Source organism: Schistocerca americana, chromosome 8 (genome assembly GCF_021461395.2).
Source record: "Schistocerca americana isolate TAMUIC-IGC-003095 chromosome 8, iqSchAmer2.1, whole genome shotgun sequence".
Taxonomy (NCBI): domain Eukaryota; kingdom Metazoa; phylum Arthropoda; class Insecta; order Orthoptera; family Acrididae; genus Schistocerca; species Schistocerca americana.
This window is the reverse complement of record NC_060126.1, coordinates 438,001,714-438,021,923: the sequence shown is the minus strand read 5'-3', so window position 1 is coordinate 438,021,923 and position 20,210 is coordinate 438,001,714. Positions and strand designations below refer to the sequence as shown.

Genomic DNA, 20,210 nt, shown 5'->3' with positions numbered 1-20,210 from the left:
AATGTATAATCTGTGATGATGGTGAAAAAACTGCATCATACCTAACGTTTGAATGCATGGCACTGGAGGGTAAAAGATACAGAATCTTCGGGACAACTAGACCTGAAAAATTGTGTCGAACAAAAAACTGGTAGAGGTACTCCCTGCACTATTTAAGGGCACTGGTTGACTTTACTAGATATGCAGGGAGTGATACCGCACAATAAACCTAGTTTCAGTGCAGACAGTTGCAGGTCAAACCTAAGTTGTTTTGGCTGTTCCGTTAAGATCAACCAATCAGTCAATCAAGGTGAAAATATCTTCTGAACTAATTTGAACCTTTTATTTGGCATCATGCCCATATATGCGTACAAAAGTGTATTGATTTCAAACGTTCTGAATGTATATTTTTATTTGATTTAATTGTGCCAATTTTCGCTATTACCGTGTGTATCTAGGAAATGTGACGTCACAGAGAAAAACTGATTTTACCAGTGTATTCAGCACTCCAAAATTAGGTAAATCCACCCATTTACAAACCACATGCAGAAAAAAGTTTAAATTTGTTAACTAGTGTTATCAGGGAAATAAGTTAGGTGTGACAGTAAATGGCATCAGATGGAAGACCCTTTGCGTATTTAGATATCACTGTAACACTTCAATATTTAATTTGAGGGTGTTACACGATAAATGTGCCTTAATAATTACTTTTGGAATGCGTATTTGTCTATGTGCTTGTCCAACATTTAATCCAGGTGTATTCAGGTGCGAGTAGCTTCAGTCTCTAAGGCCTAATTTTAAATGTGTTTTATTTCTTAAGGCACATGTGTTTCGATAAGGAAACAGCACTGAGACGTTTAATGTGTTTTTTGTTTTTTGAACTCTGCCCTAGTATTCGAAATGACATATATATATATATATATATATATATATATATATATATATATATATATATATTCTACAGTTATAATACTGAAAATGGTAGCTTCAGTCGATTGGTCCTAACTTGGAATGTAGAAAAGGTTTTTTTCTTTTAGTTATGAAAATAGCACTGTTTACTTAATTTGAACGTCCATAGCGATGTTTGAGGCACCATCCTGACGAATGTGTGTGTATAATAACAATGTCTTACTTGAAGTAAATATTGAGATACTCATCATAAATAGTGCAATTTTTTGTCCTTCTTATGCATTTTTGCAGGCCTTTAGACTATTGTAATGTTTACTAAGCATCGTAGATGTGGTTAACAATTAATTCAAACCTCTGTGGTATCTTACATTATGCTGCAACATTTGGAGTTTGAAGGTCTTATCAAAGCAACCTACTGTTGTCGAAGACAAGCGACAGGGCATTGCAGAATGTTTAAAATAAAATTCGTTTTTGAGAACTACATATTCCTAATTCAATCTGAAAACTTCTGTTTTAACTATACCTGAAAAATATTTTTTACACTTTTCTATTTTCAGAATGAGATTTTCACTCTGCAACAGAGTGTGCGCTGATATGAAACTTCCTGGCAGATTAAAACTGTGTGCCGGACCGAGACTCGAATTCGGGACCTTTGTCTTTCGCGGGCAAGTGCTCTACCAACTGAGCTACCCAAGCACGACTCACGCCCTTCCTCACAGCTTTACTTCCGCCAGTACCTATTCTCCTACCTTTAAAACTTTACAGAAGCTGTCCTGCGAACCTTACAGGACTAGCACTCCTGAAAGAAAGGATATTTCAGAGACATGGCCTAACCACAGCCTGGGGGATGTTTCGAGAATGAGATTTTCACTCTGCAGCGGAGTGTGCTCTGATATGAAACTTCCTGGAGGATTAAAACTGTGTGCTGGACCGAGGAGTGGTTTCTTAATGTCCCATTAACACAGTTGGGCTGGTTCTACTGTCTTGGAATTTTGATTGGTTCTTTGCTTTTTAGTACTTTGCAATAATCTGTTGTAGTTAGGAATGAAGTGGAGGGGAGGAGGGGTAAATTGAATGAATGTGGGGAGTGGAGAGATTTGTTGCTTGATGATGACAGTTATAATGAGGGATGAAGTTGGTGATGTCAAGGAGAATAAAATGACGACTCTTTATGATGTTCAGCAGATGTTTCAATGTCAAAGTCTTGTGAAATGCCGTTATATACAATGCTGAGGGTACTTTCTATCATGTTACCACTTAAGGTTTTTTATATTAATTCTTCTTGCTGGATCGATAAATCCCCCCCATGGGCATATAACATTCCATGCCCCATCTCAATGAACATTATATTTTCTTTCGATTTTTCTTCTTTTCTTCATGCTCACTTCCCCCTTGGAAGCCCTTCCCAGAGACCGAAATGGCTGACTAATGTATGAACTGGTATATGTTCCTTTTCATCTACACAATCTACTTAGGACTGCTAATAGCATCCTGAATAACATTCATAGTTTCTCGCTTAATTCACAGTTCTTCATGTTAGAGAGCATATTCCTGCTAGATGTATTATGACTTTTTTCTAGCGTCTCTGGGTTGGGTTTTCGCAACGTATCTATTACACTCTTTTGTCAGAATTTATTGTTGCCTCCCATTTGCCCTACTTACAGCTAAAACTTTACGGTCACTCTACTTCAAATACTTTTACATTGTTACTCCCACGTATCTGTTTAAGTTGGAAGACAGTAGATGGTACCCAATAATCTGATAATCAAATTATACCACACTTCTAGGTAGTGTGGAGCGCACAACTTTCCTTTCTCTTTGGTTAAGCTAGTTGATAATTTTTGCACCAGGATGGCATTTTGTTGAGATGTAACTGGATATTTCTGCCAATTGCATGGCATGAAATATTCTCATAGATAACTGCACACTGAACTAAACTCCTATAATTGTAATTAATATTATCCACAGTGTTATTAATTATTACATTCTCCTGGGACATGCAAAACAGTGGTACTTATAATACGTTTTCTTACGGGATTTTGGTCTGTAACACAAATTTTCATCATGTCTCGTGATACAAACTCTTGCATCAGGGCTGTCACTACAGTGTATGATGAAATGAAGAAGAAATGATTTTTATTGGAACCTTTTCGACAGAGGTTTCAAGAAATAAATGTACCATGAAAGGCCAAGTAAGGTGTAGCAACATTAAAATAGTCGTTCAGCGATCTTTTGACATATCTGAAGAGTTCTGGTCGCTGATTGTGTAGTGTTACAGAGCAACAGAGTGTTTCATGTGTGATCAAGAAGTATCTTACTATTAACAAATAACACTAAAAAACAAAATGTGGTTTAGTTCTGAAATACAACTCACCAATGTCTGTAGGTTCGCAATCCATTATTAAGCACAACACGCTAGCACCATCCAGTAAACAATAGCAGGTAACGCACTTATCTTCATAAACAATATCTCCTGGCTGGCATGGTTGGTCAACCAGCAGTGTAAGAGCACCACTTTTCTCCTTTTGACCACCACCTCCACCTCCTCCACCTTCACCTTTTTCTCCATGTGAATCATCTCGTGTATTATCTCTACATCCATCTTTATCTCCACAGTTTGACTGCAATGGTAGTAATGTTCCTAGAAGGAAATTCACATGGGAAATATTAGTTTGTGTACATGGTGGGCTGGCAGCACTCTTAAGCCAAGAGCAGTCACGAAGCATGGGTGTACAGCTACAAAGAAGACTTAAAACGATAAACATTTGCATGTTATTTTAAAATAGTTAAAAATGATAGTTGTATGTTGAGGGTACTAAAAAAAATCTCTGTCTTTTAAAACAGATGTATTAATGTCAATGATTGTAATAAAATTGAACATTTCACTCTACGGCATTGAACTATGGGAGCTAAGCAATAGGAGACATTGTTTTTGTGAGACAGTATTTTGCAAAAGATGGGGAGGACTACCTCATATTAACTGCAGGAATAGGAAAGAGGAAAATGCAGAGATGAGTAGCTCTGGCGTGGAAAGCATAGGTAGTCTCTGTTGGAGGTGGAAGACTCTGTACGTAAGAGGAAGTGGCGAAAGTTACATTGAGATAGGATGTGGAGTGCATATAAGTGTAAGGCTGGGGGTATGCTGGTACATATGTGGCAGAGTACAGGGCTGGTAACCAGGGATGAAACAACTGTTTCTATTGTTATCAAGTACATGGAAAGTATGAGAATACTGCAGGTGTTAAGTGTGAGAGAGAAGGTGGGTGGAAATTAATAACCTGCATGATATGGATCAGAGAGGGTAGATGGGAAGATTGACTGATGTTCTAGGATTTTGAAGGAATGTTTAAATTTCTAGTGGATTACAACTCTAGACAACACTGGCCTAAAAGGAAATACATCAGAAAAGGATTTGTAGGTGCAGCATTTATATATCCTTAGTGCAAAACACAGTTGGGAAATACGTATGTAAAATAAAACAACAACACACTTTGCCTATTTTTCACACAAGAACCAACAAGTAACATCTGTCTGCACCTGATGCAGATTTTATTTTCGAAAATGGAGACATGCCAACAACAGCATTAACAATATTAGTGATTTCTAAAGAATTCAAGATGTAATTGGTATTATCAGACTTTCAGAAATTGCATACTTTCTTTGTCTGTCGCATTCTTCCAGCTTTCTAGTTCAAACTAGGTTATTATCAGGCTTTCAGAAGTTGCATACTTTCTTTGTCTATTGCATTCTTCCAGTTTTCTAGTTCAAACTAGGTTTAGACATTTAAGACATATTACACTTTGCTCAATCATAAAAAATACATAAATTAAACAAGACCAACTGAAAAAACGCAAAGGTCAGAACAAACAGTCAGATATACATTCACAGTATTTGAACTAAAACAGTACCAGAGGCACTTTCACCCTTTTGATGAATGTTTCATCAGATAATAGCTAATACAGCATTAGGTACTGATTACCTACTGTTGCTGATGATGGTAATAGAAATGAACCAGTAATACAAAACTTAACCTTCTTAAAATACGAGTTTATTGACACAAAACTATTGACATTCATTAATACCTTCACACTGTCAAATAGTTACAATTTTAAGATACGATTCATTCAGAACACAGTTTGCTTTTAGGTTTTACCAAAAATTCAGCCATAGTTTTTAAATTGGCCTCCTTATCTTCTGTAATAAGTGGCTTGCGCAACAACATAGGTATTTTTCCCTCTGATACTACCTTGTTGGTCACGACTTTCTTGAAAATATCAATTTCAGTCCATTGTTCAAGTTCACTAAAGGTCCTTTTAAGCAGTGTTCAGCCTGGTTTATTATAAGTAACTTTTCTCCGCTAAAGTCTTTTGGGGTGTACCCTCTGCCAGGCACTTCACAACCAACTCCTTCCTTAGATACCGCTTTGCCAGCCTGCAGTCGGTTACCTCCCCACTTAACTTACACCTTAGGCTATGCTGCAGGTCAGTATAATGTTAAAGGGACACAAAAGGTTATATGTTTTCCTTGCTAAAACTGCCAGTTTTAGGTACATTTTTCTTGGAATCAGCCTAAGATATTGTGAAAAATGTTTGAGGGTTGTTAAACACGCTTTATTCAGTATTTAAAAATGTTTTGGGAGAAAGGGGCTGCAGTAAGAAAAATTGCCATTATTTTATCTGAATACGAATATTTTAACAAGAAATGTCACATAGAATAGCACATAACATTTTTTCTATAACATGAAATTCAGCAGAAACGTTTTAAAATAATAACCATACATATTATAACAGCCTGTGAAAGACTGAGCCCTGTTTGTATTACTGTTTCACAGAAAATAGAACTTATAATGTGAAAAATGTAAATTAAAGAAACGAAGCTTTAAAATCTGCTACCTGTTTGGAGTATCACGGTAGGTTTAACCTGTTTTAACAAAACTTATTCCTTGGATTGTTGTAATACGTAAATAGACGCGGTTTTTGTTTGGTAAATACGAACGTGATTTCTCCAGTAAATTTGATGTTGTCTGAGTAAATGTTGTTTAGTGATGATCCTGCTCTAAATATTTAGGCACTTTCACGTTTAAAATTGATAGTTTAAATCTTTTCAGAGCTCTACAAGTTCCACTGTAATTTTTTTCCATACAGTAAGTTGTCATAGTCGCACCAAGTATGGTAGAAATTACTTCCAGCTTTCCAGAGCTCTGACTGAACATACGAATGTATAGATGTAGCAGAATGGAAATTTCGCAAATCTGTAAACAAAACTGTAAAGTAGAGAAATATGTATTGGTTTCGTGCATAAGCTCATAGCGCTTTACCGTAAGTTTAATAAACACAACAGTAACTCGTAACACAGATTGTAGTCAAAATAACATAGTTTCTTTCACTACATACGACAGTATTGCCTACGCTGCAGTAACTATTCGATTCCGTGACTGTAGAAATGACGCGGTTCTGTGGCGAGCCATGTTCGGAGAGCATTTTCTTCCGGACAGGAAGTTACTTGAAGATTGTTCCATTGTTGTTGTTGTTGTGGTCTTCAGTCCTGAGACTGGTTTGATGCAGCTCTCCATGCTACTCTATCCTGTGCAAGCTTTTTCATCTCCCAGTACCTACTGCAACCTACATCCTTCTGAATCTGCTTAGTGTATTCATCTCTTGGTCTCCCTCTACGATTTTTACCCTCCACGCTGCCCTCCAATACTAAATTGGTGATCCCTTGATGCCTCAGAACATGTCCTACCAACCGATCCCTTCTTCTGGTCAAGTTGTGCCACAAACTTCTCTTCTCCCCAATCCTATTCAATACTTCCTCATTAGTTATGTGATCTACCCATCTAATCTTCAGCATTCTTCTGTAGCACCACATTTCGAAAGCTTCTATTCTCTTCTTGTCCAAACTATTTATCGTCCATGTTTCACTTCCATACATGGCTACACTCCATACGAATACTTTCAGAAATGACTTCCTGACACTTAAATCAATACTGGATGTTAACAAATTTCTCTTCTTCAGAAACGCTTTCCTTGCCATTGCCAGCCTACATTTTATATCCTCTCTACTTCGACCATCATCAGTTATTTTGCTCCCCAAATAGCAAAACTCCTTTACTACTTTAAGTGCCTCATTTCCTAATCTAATTCCCTCAGCATCACCCGACTTAATTAGACTACATTCCATTATCCTCGTTTTGCTTTTGTTGATGTTCATCTTATATCCTCCTTTCAAGACACTGTCCATTCCATTCAACTGCTCTTCCAAGTCCTTTGCTGTCTCTGACAGAATTACAATGTCATCGGCGAACCTCAAAGTTTTTATTTCCTCTCCATGAATTTTAATACCTACTCCGAATTTTTCTTTTGTTTCCTTTACTGCTTGCTCAATATACAGATTGAACAACATCGGGGAGAGGCTACAACCCTGTCTTACTCCCTTCCCAACCACTGCTTCCCTTTCATGTCCCTCAACTCTTATAACTGCCATCTGGTTGTAGATAGCCTTTCGCTCCCTGTATTTTACCCCTGCCACCTTTAGAATTTGAAAGAGAGTATTCCAGTCAACATTGTCAAAAGCTTTCTCTAAGTCTACAAATGCTAGAAACGTAGGTTTGCCTTTCCTTAATCTTTCTTCTAAGATAAGTCGTAAGGTCAGTATTGCCTCACGTGTTCCAGTGTTTCTACGGAATCCAAACTGATCTTCCCCGAGGTTGGCTTCTACTAGTTTTTCCATTCGTCTGTAAAGAATTCGTGTTAGTATTTTGCAGCCGTGACTTATTAAACTGATAGTTCGGTAATTTTCACATCTGTCAACACATGCTTTCTTTGGGGTTGGAATTATTATATTCTTCTTGAAGTCTGAGGGTATTTCGTCTGTTTCATACATCTTCTCACCAGATGGTAGAGTTTTGTCAGGACTGGTTCTCCCACGGCCGTCAGTAGTTCCAATGGAATATTGTCTACTCCGGGGGCCTTGTTTCGACTCAGGTCTTTCAGTGCTCTGTCAAACTCTTCACGCAGTATCATATCTCCCATTTCATCTTCATCTACATCCTCTTCCATTTCCATAATATTGTCCTCAAGTACATCGCCCTTGTATAGACCCTCTATGTACTCCTTCCACCTTTCTGCTTTCCCTTCTTTGCTTAGAACTGGGTTTCCATCTGAGCTCTTGATATTCACACAAGTCGTTCTCTTATCTCCAAAGGTCTCTTTAATTTTCCTGTAGGTGGTATCTATCTTACCCCTAGTGAGACAGGCCTCTACATCCTTACATTTGTCCTCTAGCCATCCCTGCTTAGCCATTTTGCACTTCCTGTCGATCTTATTTTTGAGACGTTTGTATTCCTTTGTGTCTGTTTCACTTACTGCATTTTTATATTTTCTCCTTTCATCAATTAAATTCAATATTTCTTCTGTTACCCAAGGATTTCTACTAGCCCTCGTCTTTTTACCTACTTGATCCTCTGCTGCCTTCACTACTTCATCCCTCAAAGCTACCCATTCTTCTTCTACTGTATTTATTTCCCCCATTCCTGTCAATTGCTCCCTTATGCTCTCCCTGAATCTCTGTACAACCTCTGGTTCTTTTAGTTTATCCAGGTCCCATCTCCTTAAATTCCCACCTTTTTGCAGTTTCTTCAGTTTTAATCTACAGGTCATAACCAATAGATTGTGGTCAGAGTCCACATCTGCCCCTGGAAATGTCTTACAATTTAAAACCTGGTTCCTAAATCTCTGTCTTACCATTATATAATCTATCTGATACCTTTTAGTATCTCCAGGGTTCTTCCATGTATACAACCTTCTTTCATGATTCTTAAACCAAGTGTTAGTTATGATTATGTTGTGCTCTGTGCAAAATTCGACCAGGCGGCTTCCTCTTTCATTTCTGTCCCCCAATCCATATTCACCTACTATGTTTCCTTCTCTCCCATTTCCCACACTCGAATTCCAGTCACCCATGACTATTAAATTTTCGTCTCCCTTCACAATCTGAATAATTTCTTTTATTTCATCATACATTTCTCCAATTTCTTCGTCATCTGCAGAGCTAGTTGGCATATAAACTTGTACTACTGTAGTAGGCGTGGGCTTCGTATCTATCTTGGCCACAATAATGCGTTCACTATGCTGTTTGTAGTAGCTTACCCGCATTCCTATTTTCCTATTCATTATTAAACCTACTCCTGCATTACCCCTATTTGATTTTGTGTTTATAACCCTGTAGTCACCTGACCAGAAGTCTTGTTCCTCCTGCCACCGAACTTCACTAATTCCCACTATATCTAACTTCAACCTATCCATTTCCCTTTTTAAATTTTCTAACCTACCTGCCCGATTAAGGGATCTGACATTCCACGCTCCGATCCGTAGAACGCCAGTTTTCTTTCTCCTGATAACGACATCCTCTTGAGTAGACCCCGCCCGGAGATCCGAATGGGGGACTATTTTACCTCCGGAATATTTTACCCAAGAGGACGCCATCATCATGTAATCATACAGTAATGCTGCATGCCCTCGGGAAAAATTACAGCTGTAGTTTTCCCTTGCTTTCAGCCGTTCGCAGTACCAGTTCCATAGAGAGAAGAAAAGATGAGACTCTGAGGGTACAGGGTCAGGTGAATAAGGTGGGTGCGGTGTGACATCCCAATCAAATTCGTGTATAGCGGTTTTTTTTGCAGTCTAGCAGAATACGGGAGGGTGTTATCGTGGAGTAGCATTACTTCACGCAGTCTTCCTCGTTTTGCTCTTGGACTGCGTCTACTAGACGTCTCAGCTGTTGGCCATAGTCAGCAGTGTTGGTTACACCTGAGAGAAGTAATGCGTAGTACGCCACACCGCCGCTATTGTACCAAATGCATAACATTATCCTTTATGTGTGCACGCAGGTCTTTGTATGGGGAGTTCCCGCTTTGTTTGGACTCAACCATTTCTCTCTTTTTCTTATAGTAGCATAAAGACACAATCTCTCGTAACGAGTAAAGATGAACAATAAGATGGTCGGTGTTGTTCAAGAGCCAGTTGATGACGAGCAAGCAGAGATGCACACAAGACTACCTGCTGGTTTCTGTGGTTGTTTTGCCTTAAACTTGCGCTACCAACATATGCCATTTTTGAACCTACCTCATTGCGTGAAAATGTCGCTGAATGATAAAAAGATCATAATTCACCACATCTGGCAATTGTCGAGTGTCCGGACATGGATCATTGTGGATCAATGTGTTTAAACGAGCTGCATCATTCATGAAGGTCTTCCTAAGCGTTGAGTCACTAATGACTCAAAAACTTAAAACGAAAAAACTATTTTCTTGCCCTGCTGTGTTCAGTGACATTATCCTCAAACATGGCGCAAATGTTTCTGGCTTCCTCCGTTGCTTTTACTCCTCTGCTGAACTCAAACAGAAGAATATGTTGGAAATGTTCAGTTTTCTCCACTTGGTACTCCATTTTATAGCGCCCACAGCTCCATTAAGTATCCCCAAATAACAATATGACAATATGTAAACTCAAATAGCAATGGTGAACTACAAAATAAGAAATGATAATCGATAAATTAACCAAATACAAATGATATATCATCATGCAAAACTAAAACGCAACGAAATTATGCACGAACCTAATATCAGTTAGCACTCCACCTGGGATCTTAGCATTTAACTCATTTTCAACTAAATCGGTACTAACCGTTCATGAGTAAACAACGTATTTACACTGAAGAAGGTATGTGTTAATTCTACAATTCCCTATAGATTTCATCAGTATAGTCGAAAGTTCAGAACTGAAAGAGGAATCGGGAAATGAAATAAAATATTACCAGTCTATTGTAACAAGCACTAAGGGAAGCCTTCAGATTTCTAACGGAATACGTAATAATGGAATATATCTACATCACTTTCATTAGTGCGATGACTTAAGTGCCGTTAAATTCAACAAAGCATAGAAGGTCTTAATACAGCATGTCTGAAAGTAGGCCGGAGCATCAATTATAATAAAACTAAATTAATACTTGAGCAACACAGGGAAAACAAATTATTTGAAATTAATGACGAAGCCAATGAGTCACTGACCTTTTTAAAGAAGATGAAGAACGTACGTAAATGGACAAGAAATGAAATAAGGAAAGGAGTAGAAATAACTTGGAGTAAACATTAGAGGCTTTTCCAACTGAGCTTGCCATTTATGTGAAACAAATTTTCAAACCGTGTGTATTGCTAGTTTAAACTGATTCCAGACTGACGAAGTATATGGATTTTTAATGTTAAAAATTTTCAACAACTGGCGGTTATTCAGTAGACGTATGAATACCAGTTGTTACTAGGAGAGACATTGTGAAACATACAAACAGATAAGTGAACAGACTGGTGTGGAATACGTAACTATGTCTGTAATGAAAATTATATGCACATGCACAACCTGTAAGCCTTGTGCATAGATGTGATCCCCAAGAGACAGTAATAGTCAGAGACGACAATACAGGCTGAGCAGATAACGTCAGAGAACGTGCAGGTGAGACATGGATACATAAATTGAAGACTGTAAATCATGGAAAAGTCTTGCGTAGCCCTCAGTCTAGCAGTTGCTGCATAAGACTGACGGTGACATTGATAAAGAAGGTGATGCACGATATAGCGGCACAAAATTGTGCTCTGGAAGGCAAAAACTCACCAGAGACGCCGTGGCAAGGCTGGGACCTGCACACAACTGACATACCATCCGGTGAGCAGTAGCATCGGCTGCAGCCGCTCCTGAACGACATTCCTGGCCTACACGGCTGATTCGGCGCTCTAGAAATCTCTTTTGATTCTGTTTCGCAGTCATCCTCTAGAAACAAATACCAGAAAAAAAATAATTAGCTATGTACAATCATTAACTAGTACTTTCATCGAGGAAGTTTGTTTTACGTACAATCCTTAACTAGTACTTTCATCGAGGAAGTTTGTTTCTTCTTGCCAGAACACAACTCTTGTTGCTTTCAAACTTTTTGGGTCCATTACGTGCCTGTCTGGAACACTAACGCCCGCGGCGCCTTCCGCATAAAATATCCCACTCGAATCTGGAGTAAATAAACTGTAAGTTTCAAAAATTCGAATAACGGTAGTTATTTCTTTATTAGCTGTTGGCATAATACTCTTTAACCCTTCCGTGAGCCGTTGGAAACATGCTTCCCACTACAATGAACTCGCTCTTAGTCCCGTGGGATTCACAGTTCCCACCTCTGTACGGTGCTCTCACCTAGTGAACAGTATAGGATACTACTTTCAAACGGAAGGTCCCGTCGTTTTTGGTGTACCTTCTCTGAGAGGCATTGTATGGCTGAGTGTTGCTCTGTAGAGGAGCCTTTCAGTGCTGTTTGCGTGCCATTTTGTGATTTTTTCCTCAAAGCTATAGTATAACATAAATACTTCTGATTCACCCAAATTTACGAAGGAAAACGTAAAATTGGAACGAGCAGAATTCCAGTTTCAAACAAAAGATGCCATTTCTGCAGTAAAATGGATGGATAACCGTCCAGTCACTTTCCTGTCCTCAGTTCATGACCCATGAGAAACAGCCACAGTGAAAAGGAAAAACAAGGATGGTACTAGTACAAAGATTTCTTGTCGTGAAGTTGTGGCAGAATACAACAAAATAATGGGTGGTGTGGAGAAGTTTGATCAATTACGAGAAAGGTATGCTATTGGTAGACGTTCTGTAAAATGGTGGCACAGAATATTTTATTTCCTGGTGGACGTTGCTGCAGTGAACTGTTTTATCCTGTGGAAAATAAGTAAAAGAGAAAGTGGACAGCATGATCAGTTTACATACGGGATCCATCTAGCCAGACAATTGATCGCTGGTTTCTCACCCCAAAAGAGGCGTGGACAAAAACCTGTCTTTCTGGCAAAAAGGGGGAAAGTACCTGAAGATTTTCGTCATGTGGCTGTAGGGGAACATGAACCCATTTTAGGAGAAACCTACTGGACGTGCCGTCATTGTAGTACCAAAGCTGCGGAAAAGAGCACTCGCTGTGTTTGTACATATTGTCAAATACCACTTTGCATATAGCCATGTTTCAGAAAATTTCATGGCAAGTAATTGTGAACAATCATTGTAACAAGAGAAGTAAATTTATCAAATAAATATGACAAATATTGCAGTGTTGTCTTCAATTGTTTACATTTAGTGGAATACATATTTCCTCTTTCGTGTTGTGCTATTCAATTTGTGTGTTCCATCGTCATTAAGAGGCCCTGAACATTACAATTAACTGTCAGTTTTGCGTCGGATTCGAAATACTAGACTCACAGGAGAACGACCATAAGGTGCCCGAGGCCGCAATACACCCTTGGAGATTTTCGTCATGTGGCTGTAGGGGAACATGAACCCATTTTAGGAGAAACCTACTGGACGTGCCGTCATTGTAGTACCAAAGTTGCGGAAAAGAGCACTCGCTGTGTTTGTACATATTGTCAAATACCACTTTGCATATAGCCATGTTTCAGAAAATTTCATGGCAAGTAATTGTGAACAATCATTGTAACAAGAGAAGTAAATTTATCAAATAAATATGACAAATATTGATAAAGTTGTTTTTGTCATTTAACTCCAAGGATGGGCAGTGGGAAAAATTCTTCCCACCTTGTATACGAAGACAGTAACTCCTTGTCGAAAGAACAGTTAGTGTTGATGACGGTGTAGCTTTTCCCTGGAATAAATGATGACTGACTGAAAACCTCAGCTGCCGACAGGTGTTGTTGACATACCTCAATGTGGACAACTGAAAATGTGTGCCCCGACCGGGACTCGAACCCGCGATTTCCTCCTTACATGAAACTTCCTGGCAGATTAAAACTGTGTGCCCGACCGAGACTCGAACTCGGGACCTTTGCCTTTCGCGGGCAAGTGCTCTACCAACTGAGCTACCGAAGCACGACTCACGCCCGGTACTCACAGCTTTACTTCTGCCAGTACCTCGTCTCCTACCTTCCAAACTTTACTCCGCAGGAGAGCTTCTGTAAAGTTTGGAAGGTAGGAGACGAGGTACTGGCAGAAGTAAAGCTGTGAGTACCGGGCGTGAGTCGTGCTTCGGTAGCTCAGTTGGTAGAGCACTTGCCCGCGAAAGGCAAAGGTCCCGAGTTCGAGTCTCGGTCGGGCACACAGTTTTAATCTGCCAGGAAGTTTCATATCAGCGCACACTCCGCTGCAGAGTGAAAATCTCATTCCTCCTTACATGGCTGACGCTCTATCCAGCTGAGCCACCGAGGACACAGATCAATAGCGCGACTGCCAGGGACTTATCCTTGCACGCTTCCCATGAGACTCACTGTCCACAATTCTACATATGTACTGTACCTTATAGACATTTGCCCACCCACTCATCACTCGCGCACGCTTTGGCGATTCCCGTAAGAGTTTGGGCAACCTGTGCGCATTTGCACAGACGATGGTCAATGGCTGGGTAGCCTTTAACTATATATACGAAGACAGTAACTTGTTCTCGGAAGAACAGTTACTGTTGATGACCGTGCAGCTTTTCCCTGGAATAAATGATGACTAACTGAAAACCTCAGCTGCCGGCAGGTGTTGTTGATATACGTCGATGTGGACGGGAGTTGGTCAAATGTTTATAAGGTACAATATATATGTAGAATTGTGGACAGTTGGGAATGTGAGTCTCACGGGAAGCGTGCACGGGATAAGTTCCTGCAGTCGCGCTATTCATCTGTGTCTTCAGTGGCTCAGATGGATAGAGCGTCTGCCATGTAAGCAGGAGATCGCGGGTCCGAGTCCCGGTCGGGGCCCACATTTTCACCTGCCCACATCGAGGTATATCAACAACACCTGTCGGCAGCTGAAGTTTTCAGTTAGTCATCATTTACTTCCCACCTAGTTGTGTGATCTCACATTCACAGTTGGAGCAAATTTGATATTCTGTATGATAAATATATGTATCTGTTAACTACTATCTGATCTCCATTCATTAAAAAAAAACTGCTCAATAATTTTGCCCACGAAAGGGTTAATCAACTTTTCTATGTTATTACATCTTATTTTTGCAAGGAAATAAATGGTAATGATGAGCTTACTCCCTCACCATCAGTCCCTGAAACTGGAAATGGGCACTCGCATGTCTTTCTCCACGATCACTCGCGATCTACGAGGGACGTTCAGTAAGTAATGCAACACATGTGTTTGCTGAAAACTGGGCGATTTTATTCGAGATTTCAATACACCATATTATTCTCCACTCTTGTGTCTGGACAACCCCATTTTTGAAAAGAATCTCAGCTCAGTTGATGGCTTTACGTCACCTTACTGGGAGGACCTTTACGGCCGCTTGATACCACTCTACTGGTCGACGTTGGAGCCAACATCTCGCTGCATCTGTAACCTCCACATCACCCACGTACTGCTTCCCGCAGAGTGCATCCTTCATCGGGCCAGACGGATGGAAGTCGGAAGGTGCGAGATTCGGGCTCTAGTGCGGCTGAGGAAGAACAGTCCCATGAAGTTTTGTGCGTTGCTCTCGGGTGTGCAGACCCGTGTGAGGCCTTTCATTGTAATGGAGAAGCAGAGATTCTTTTAGTTTTTTGTGGCGACGAACATGCTGTAGTCGTTTATTTGATTTTCTAAGGGCAGCACAATTCACTTCATAGGTGATCGTTACATCATGAGGGAGAAAATCGAACAAAATAACCCCTTCAGAGTTCCTGAAGACCTGAAGATCGTTGCTATGACTTTACCAGCTGAGGACACGGCTTTAGAGTTTTTATGCGAAGGATATGTGGCGTGGCCTCTCTTAACGGATTGCCGTAGTCCTTCAGATTCAAAGTGATGAATCCATGTTTCATCGCCCATGACGATGATCGATAAAAATTTGTCAAAATCTGTCTCGTAACGAGCAAGCAATTCCCCACATATGATCCTTGGTTGCTCTTTGTAATCTTGTATTAGGTGGCGAAGAACCCAGCGAGTACGTTCCTTTGAGTACACCACCCCCACTTAATGTAAATCTCTGTCATCCCACTTTTTCTTTCAGAATAGTATTTTCTTTCTGAAGGCTGAAGAGAAAAAACTAGGGAATAAGGAAGTGCTGCACACAACGAGTTAGCGTATTATCTGTACGTTACCACTTGCCGCATATCTGCCGATTGCACTATTGGCTGGTGGGCCTGTTTCCATGACACTCCATAGCAAGATTTGTGACGCTACAACACAGTCCTTGCCATGAATTTTTTCGCTTACTTAACACATGGAACTGTTTCTATACGATGTATTGTCTAGTGTAAATATGTATTGTAAATACTATGTTTAAATTATGTAATATTTAAGACTGGCAAGTCAGGGCATATTTAGTTAACGTTGAGACTGTTTTGTCGCGCCTCTGGGCGCGGGAGCGCGCCAGAGGGTAGTAGTAGCAGTGACGCCGTGCTCGGAGTAAGACGTACACTCGAGCGCTGCTAGTCCTAGCAGTGTTACATCTAACGGCTAGTGTGTGGATCTAAGTACGACGGGAAAGTAACGGTCGGCGTATCTGGAAGCGTGGCCGGGCAAGTTATTATGGATTAATGGGCATAGTGCTGAAGAAAAGAGGACTTAAATGTGAAGCGCACTGTGGGCCCAAGTCGCAACCGTAAAATCCCGCTGCCACATTGTGTCGCTGCCGTGGACTTCCGTCGATCCACCGACAACGAAGGAAGTAAGATCTACGTAATTGCCGTAGGATAAAATTGTAGAAGGATTGCCAGTGACTGTGCTTTTCTCTGAAGTTGAACAGTTAATAACAAGCACTTTATAATCGAAGAGTTGCAGTTACGTTCCACCCGACAATAAGGCCAAGTAGGTTCCTTCCAATCCTTGCATCATTGAACCGAGTGTGTCACGCCATTATCAAGAGAAAATATGTTAATAATCAAATTATTTGCATAGTTGGTGAAGAGTAAATTTCAGACTGGTTATCGTAGTTAATTGTTGCACTTAATAAGCTTAAGCCAACCGTAGTAACTTAATAATAGACTGAAGTAATAAATTTGATTATTAAGATTTATTTCAATGCATATTCAGCTGAAGTTAATTCAAGGATATCTCATGAAACTATAAAGCTTATTCCACCTGACAATCCCCCAATTAATGAATTATTATCATTCAAAACATAGTTAATCAAGTACTGGCGATATATTTCATTATCAGTAGATTAAACTGTTCAAAGTACCTAATTTTAAACACAGAGTGATAGTCCATTATTCAAAATCTCGATAGGTAATTATCTGTGTAGTCAGCATTGCACTTAGCTGACAAATTATGAACAAAATAAGTGTAGTTAGATTGTTAGGACATTATTTTATATGACTACTGAGTCTCACACAGCACTTACGTAAAAGTTCCCGTTCCACCTGCTGCGCTACAAACAGGTAAACTTTATTTTTGACAGAATTATTCACGTACTTAACAGTACTGTCACTCATTAGCTGAGCTTGCAACCGATTTTTTAATTGATTTTACAACTTAATCATTTCTTTCGGCAAAAGTTCCAATGGCAAAATTTATTTCCAAATTATTTCCATTTTTTCATTTACCGATCGTTATTGAATGAAATTACTCATTCAATAACGATCAAGTTATAACGTCTCCTGTTTCCCGCGGAATAATCATTATTTACTTCGGATTCGGATGCCTTATCCCGACGCGGGTCAAAACTCATAATTCACGGTCAATGTCAACTTGTAATTTCGCAAATCCCGGGAAGCAGGGGGGTGTTATAGATGTTGAGCGGGTCTGTGAGGGTCTTCCAGTGAATAATACGCCCTGCCACACTGCCCCACCACCAGTGCCTCTCCCCACACATCTGTGCCCACAAGAGACTCTCCCTTTATTCTGGATTCGATACAACTCTTCATCTTGCACCTCTGTGAGCAGGTGTAAAGTGTAATATACGTATTAAATATCCATAGGCACATCAGAAAAAATTAACATACCACAAGCCGCGACCAATGATACACAAAGTGTAAAATAAATTTGTTTATTACCATCTATGATCACAAACGTGTTAGGTCCTCAGACTGTCGTTTTCGGTCAACATTGATCTGATGATTCTAGTATATACCACATGTTACATATGTGTGACAATGCGGAACTGATTTTGTGTTTATTTTGTTGCACTGCCACTGTGGTTCCATTATATTAGGAGGTGTTTTTAAAACAGTCCGAAGATAGTCACTGCTGACCGAAACCTGCAGTCTGTGATCATAGACAGTAATAAACAAATTTATTGTAAATCAACACACATTTTGTCTTTCACACAGAGGCCAGGCACTCTGTGTTGTACCAGGCACTTGCTTAATTTCTTCACTTGAATGTTTTCGCTGTGGTCAAGCTGTGACTCCTTCTTTATGTTGAGATAGGCTGCTTAAAAATGAATGAATGTATGATAATGCGTGTGAGTAGAATGAAAAATCCTACAACTCTTGCTGTACAGATTGTGATATTATTGGATTTCAGACATTTTGCATATGAGAAAAGGACAGCCATCAAGCTGTAGTTTGTAATGATACTAAGCATGACAACGCGAGAGTAAAGAAACGAAATCTGTTTATAACGTGCGCCTATACCAAGACGCGCGGCCATCGTTTAAAAGGTACTTTTTAACACTATGACTCGCTGGGCGCTGATATTTAAAATCATTGCCGCAGCGCTTAATAGCAAGAAGCTGCGAAACAGAAGAAAGAACAATTTATCATTTGTTAGGAAAATTCTAGAGTCTTTATAGTTAGTTGTACTTCTGGTCGCCGATATGTTAACATGTACTTCATTACCTTTGATGTTTGGTCGCCGACTTGTTAAGACGTGTCGTGTAGCACTGCTGCAAGTTATATTACATTTAGTGTGAAAAACCACGTTATCACCAAGAAAAAAAAAACGCTTCTGTAAACCTTGTGACGATAAAAAATACTTACGCGCACGCCAGGACATTTAATTTTTACAAAATATCACACATACAAAAGCAGCTATTATTGGACTGCTCCATGTATGAGAAAAACATAAAAATGTAAGTTTTGTATTCATTGTAAAATTGTTAATGTTTATAGTTTAACGCCTTTGTTCTTTGAGAATATATTGATGCTTCACTGTACAGAAAATCTATGCTTATTCTTTTCTTTAAATTAACCACAAATAATGTTTATGTTTAAATGTACTTTGTTACTGGTTCGCTCTTTATCGCGGTGTCTCGATTGTTTTTGGGAGACCATTAATGTGTACAATTTCCGATCTGACAACTTTTTTTACAAAATTTCACTGTTTTGCATTCATTTCCAATTTTTTTATTATGCAAATAGGTCCCTTAGGTAATTTCATTGAAGAGTCTGATTGCGTGAAAGGAATCCGGGTTAAGAGGTCATTTGAGAAACTATTTCGCGCAATCAATCTGTACGTCTCCTGAACACAATCGAGAACCGACGCATCGGCGATCATTCATTAATTTTTCTCTCTTTCCAAGTCGTACCAAAAAACGGCCAAGGAGAACTGCCGTGAGTACGCAATCTAGTGTTAAAGGTTGCATTCTTTATCTTGTCGGCAAACATTGCCATAAATTATCATCATCAATGCTATATTTGGTTAAATGTGAAAAGCAAAAGCCGGCCGGAGTGGCCGTGCGGTTCTGGGCGCTATAGTCTGGAGCCGAGCGACCGCTACGGTCGCAGGTTCGAATCCTGCCTCGGGCATGGATGTGTGTGATGTCCTTAGGTTAGTTAGGTTTAATTAGTTCTAAGTTCTAGGCGACTGATGACCTCAGAAGTTAAGTCGCATAGTGCTCAGAGCCACTTGAAGCCACTTGAAAAGCAAAACCTTTTAACGCTAGGAGATTCATATCGCTTAGCATTTACATAGCAAAACGTAACAGTGTGAACGGATGTGATATGGAAAAGAGATGAAAAACTAGGCTTCACTAAGAGAAACATATAGTTTATGGATAGCTATTCGACATTCCAGTTAACCTGCATGCGAGATTGCACACAAAGGAATTTGACGAACTCGCCCAATAAACCAACTGAGTATTGGAGGACCTCAGTAGCGGGACAAGGGAGGCACCACGCGATGTTGCATTGTTACCAAATTGATTCAATTTGGTGGATCCAAGGTGGCGGTGATAGAAGTGGCAACCTCATAATGACGTTATGGCGGGAAGTTCAAATTTTGGCGTGAAAATAGGTCAAATGGGCTACATTCACTAACCTAATCACCGCCCTCCATCCTCCCACCCCTCAGCCTCCCTCCCCCAGAAAATGGCGGGAAGTTCATATTTTCATGGAACAAAGGCCACTGGGCTACCTCGACTAATCTAGG

General features: G+C 39.8%; 2 protein-coding genes across 2 annotated transcripts in view; both read right to left on the bottom strand.

Moving 5' to 3' along the window:
• The window catches only part of LOC124545150 (pacifastin-like protease inhibitor cvp4), a 110,412-nt gene extending 107,042 nt beyond the window's left edge, over nucleotides 1-3,370 (bottom strand). The window contains exon 1 of the mRNA XM_047123980.1: nucleotides 3,263-3,370. Coding sequence (XP_046979936.1) covers nucleotides 3,263-3,287 — 25 coding nt within the window. The 5' untranslated portion in view covers nucleotides 3,288-3,370. The remainder of the gene's footprint in view (nucleotides 1-3,262) is intronic.
• LOC124545902 (pacifastin-like protease inhibitor cvp4) overlaps nucleotides 3,290-20,210 on the bottom strand; it is a 72,960-nt gene continuing 56,039 nt past the window's right edge. Inside the window, exons 5-7 of the mRNA XM_047124862.1 lie at nucleotides 11,553-11,708; nucleotides 3,401-3,529; nucleotides 3,290-3,303 (exon numbers count right to left, since the gene is read on the bottom strand). Coding sequence (XP_046980818.1) covers nucleotides 3,290-3,303; nucleotides 3,401-3,529; nucleotides 11,553-11,708 — 299 coding nt within the window. The remainder of the gene's footprint in view (nucleotides 3,304-3,400; nucleotides 3,530-11,552; nucleotides 11,709-20,210) is intronic.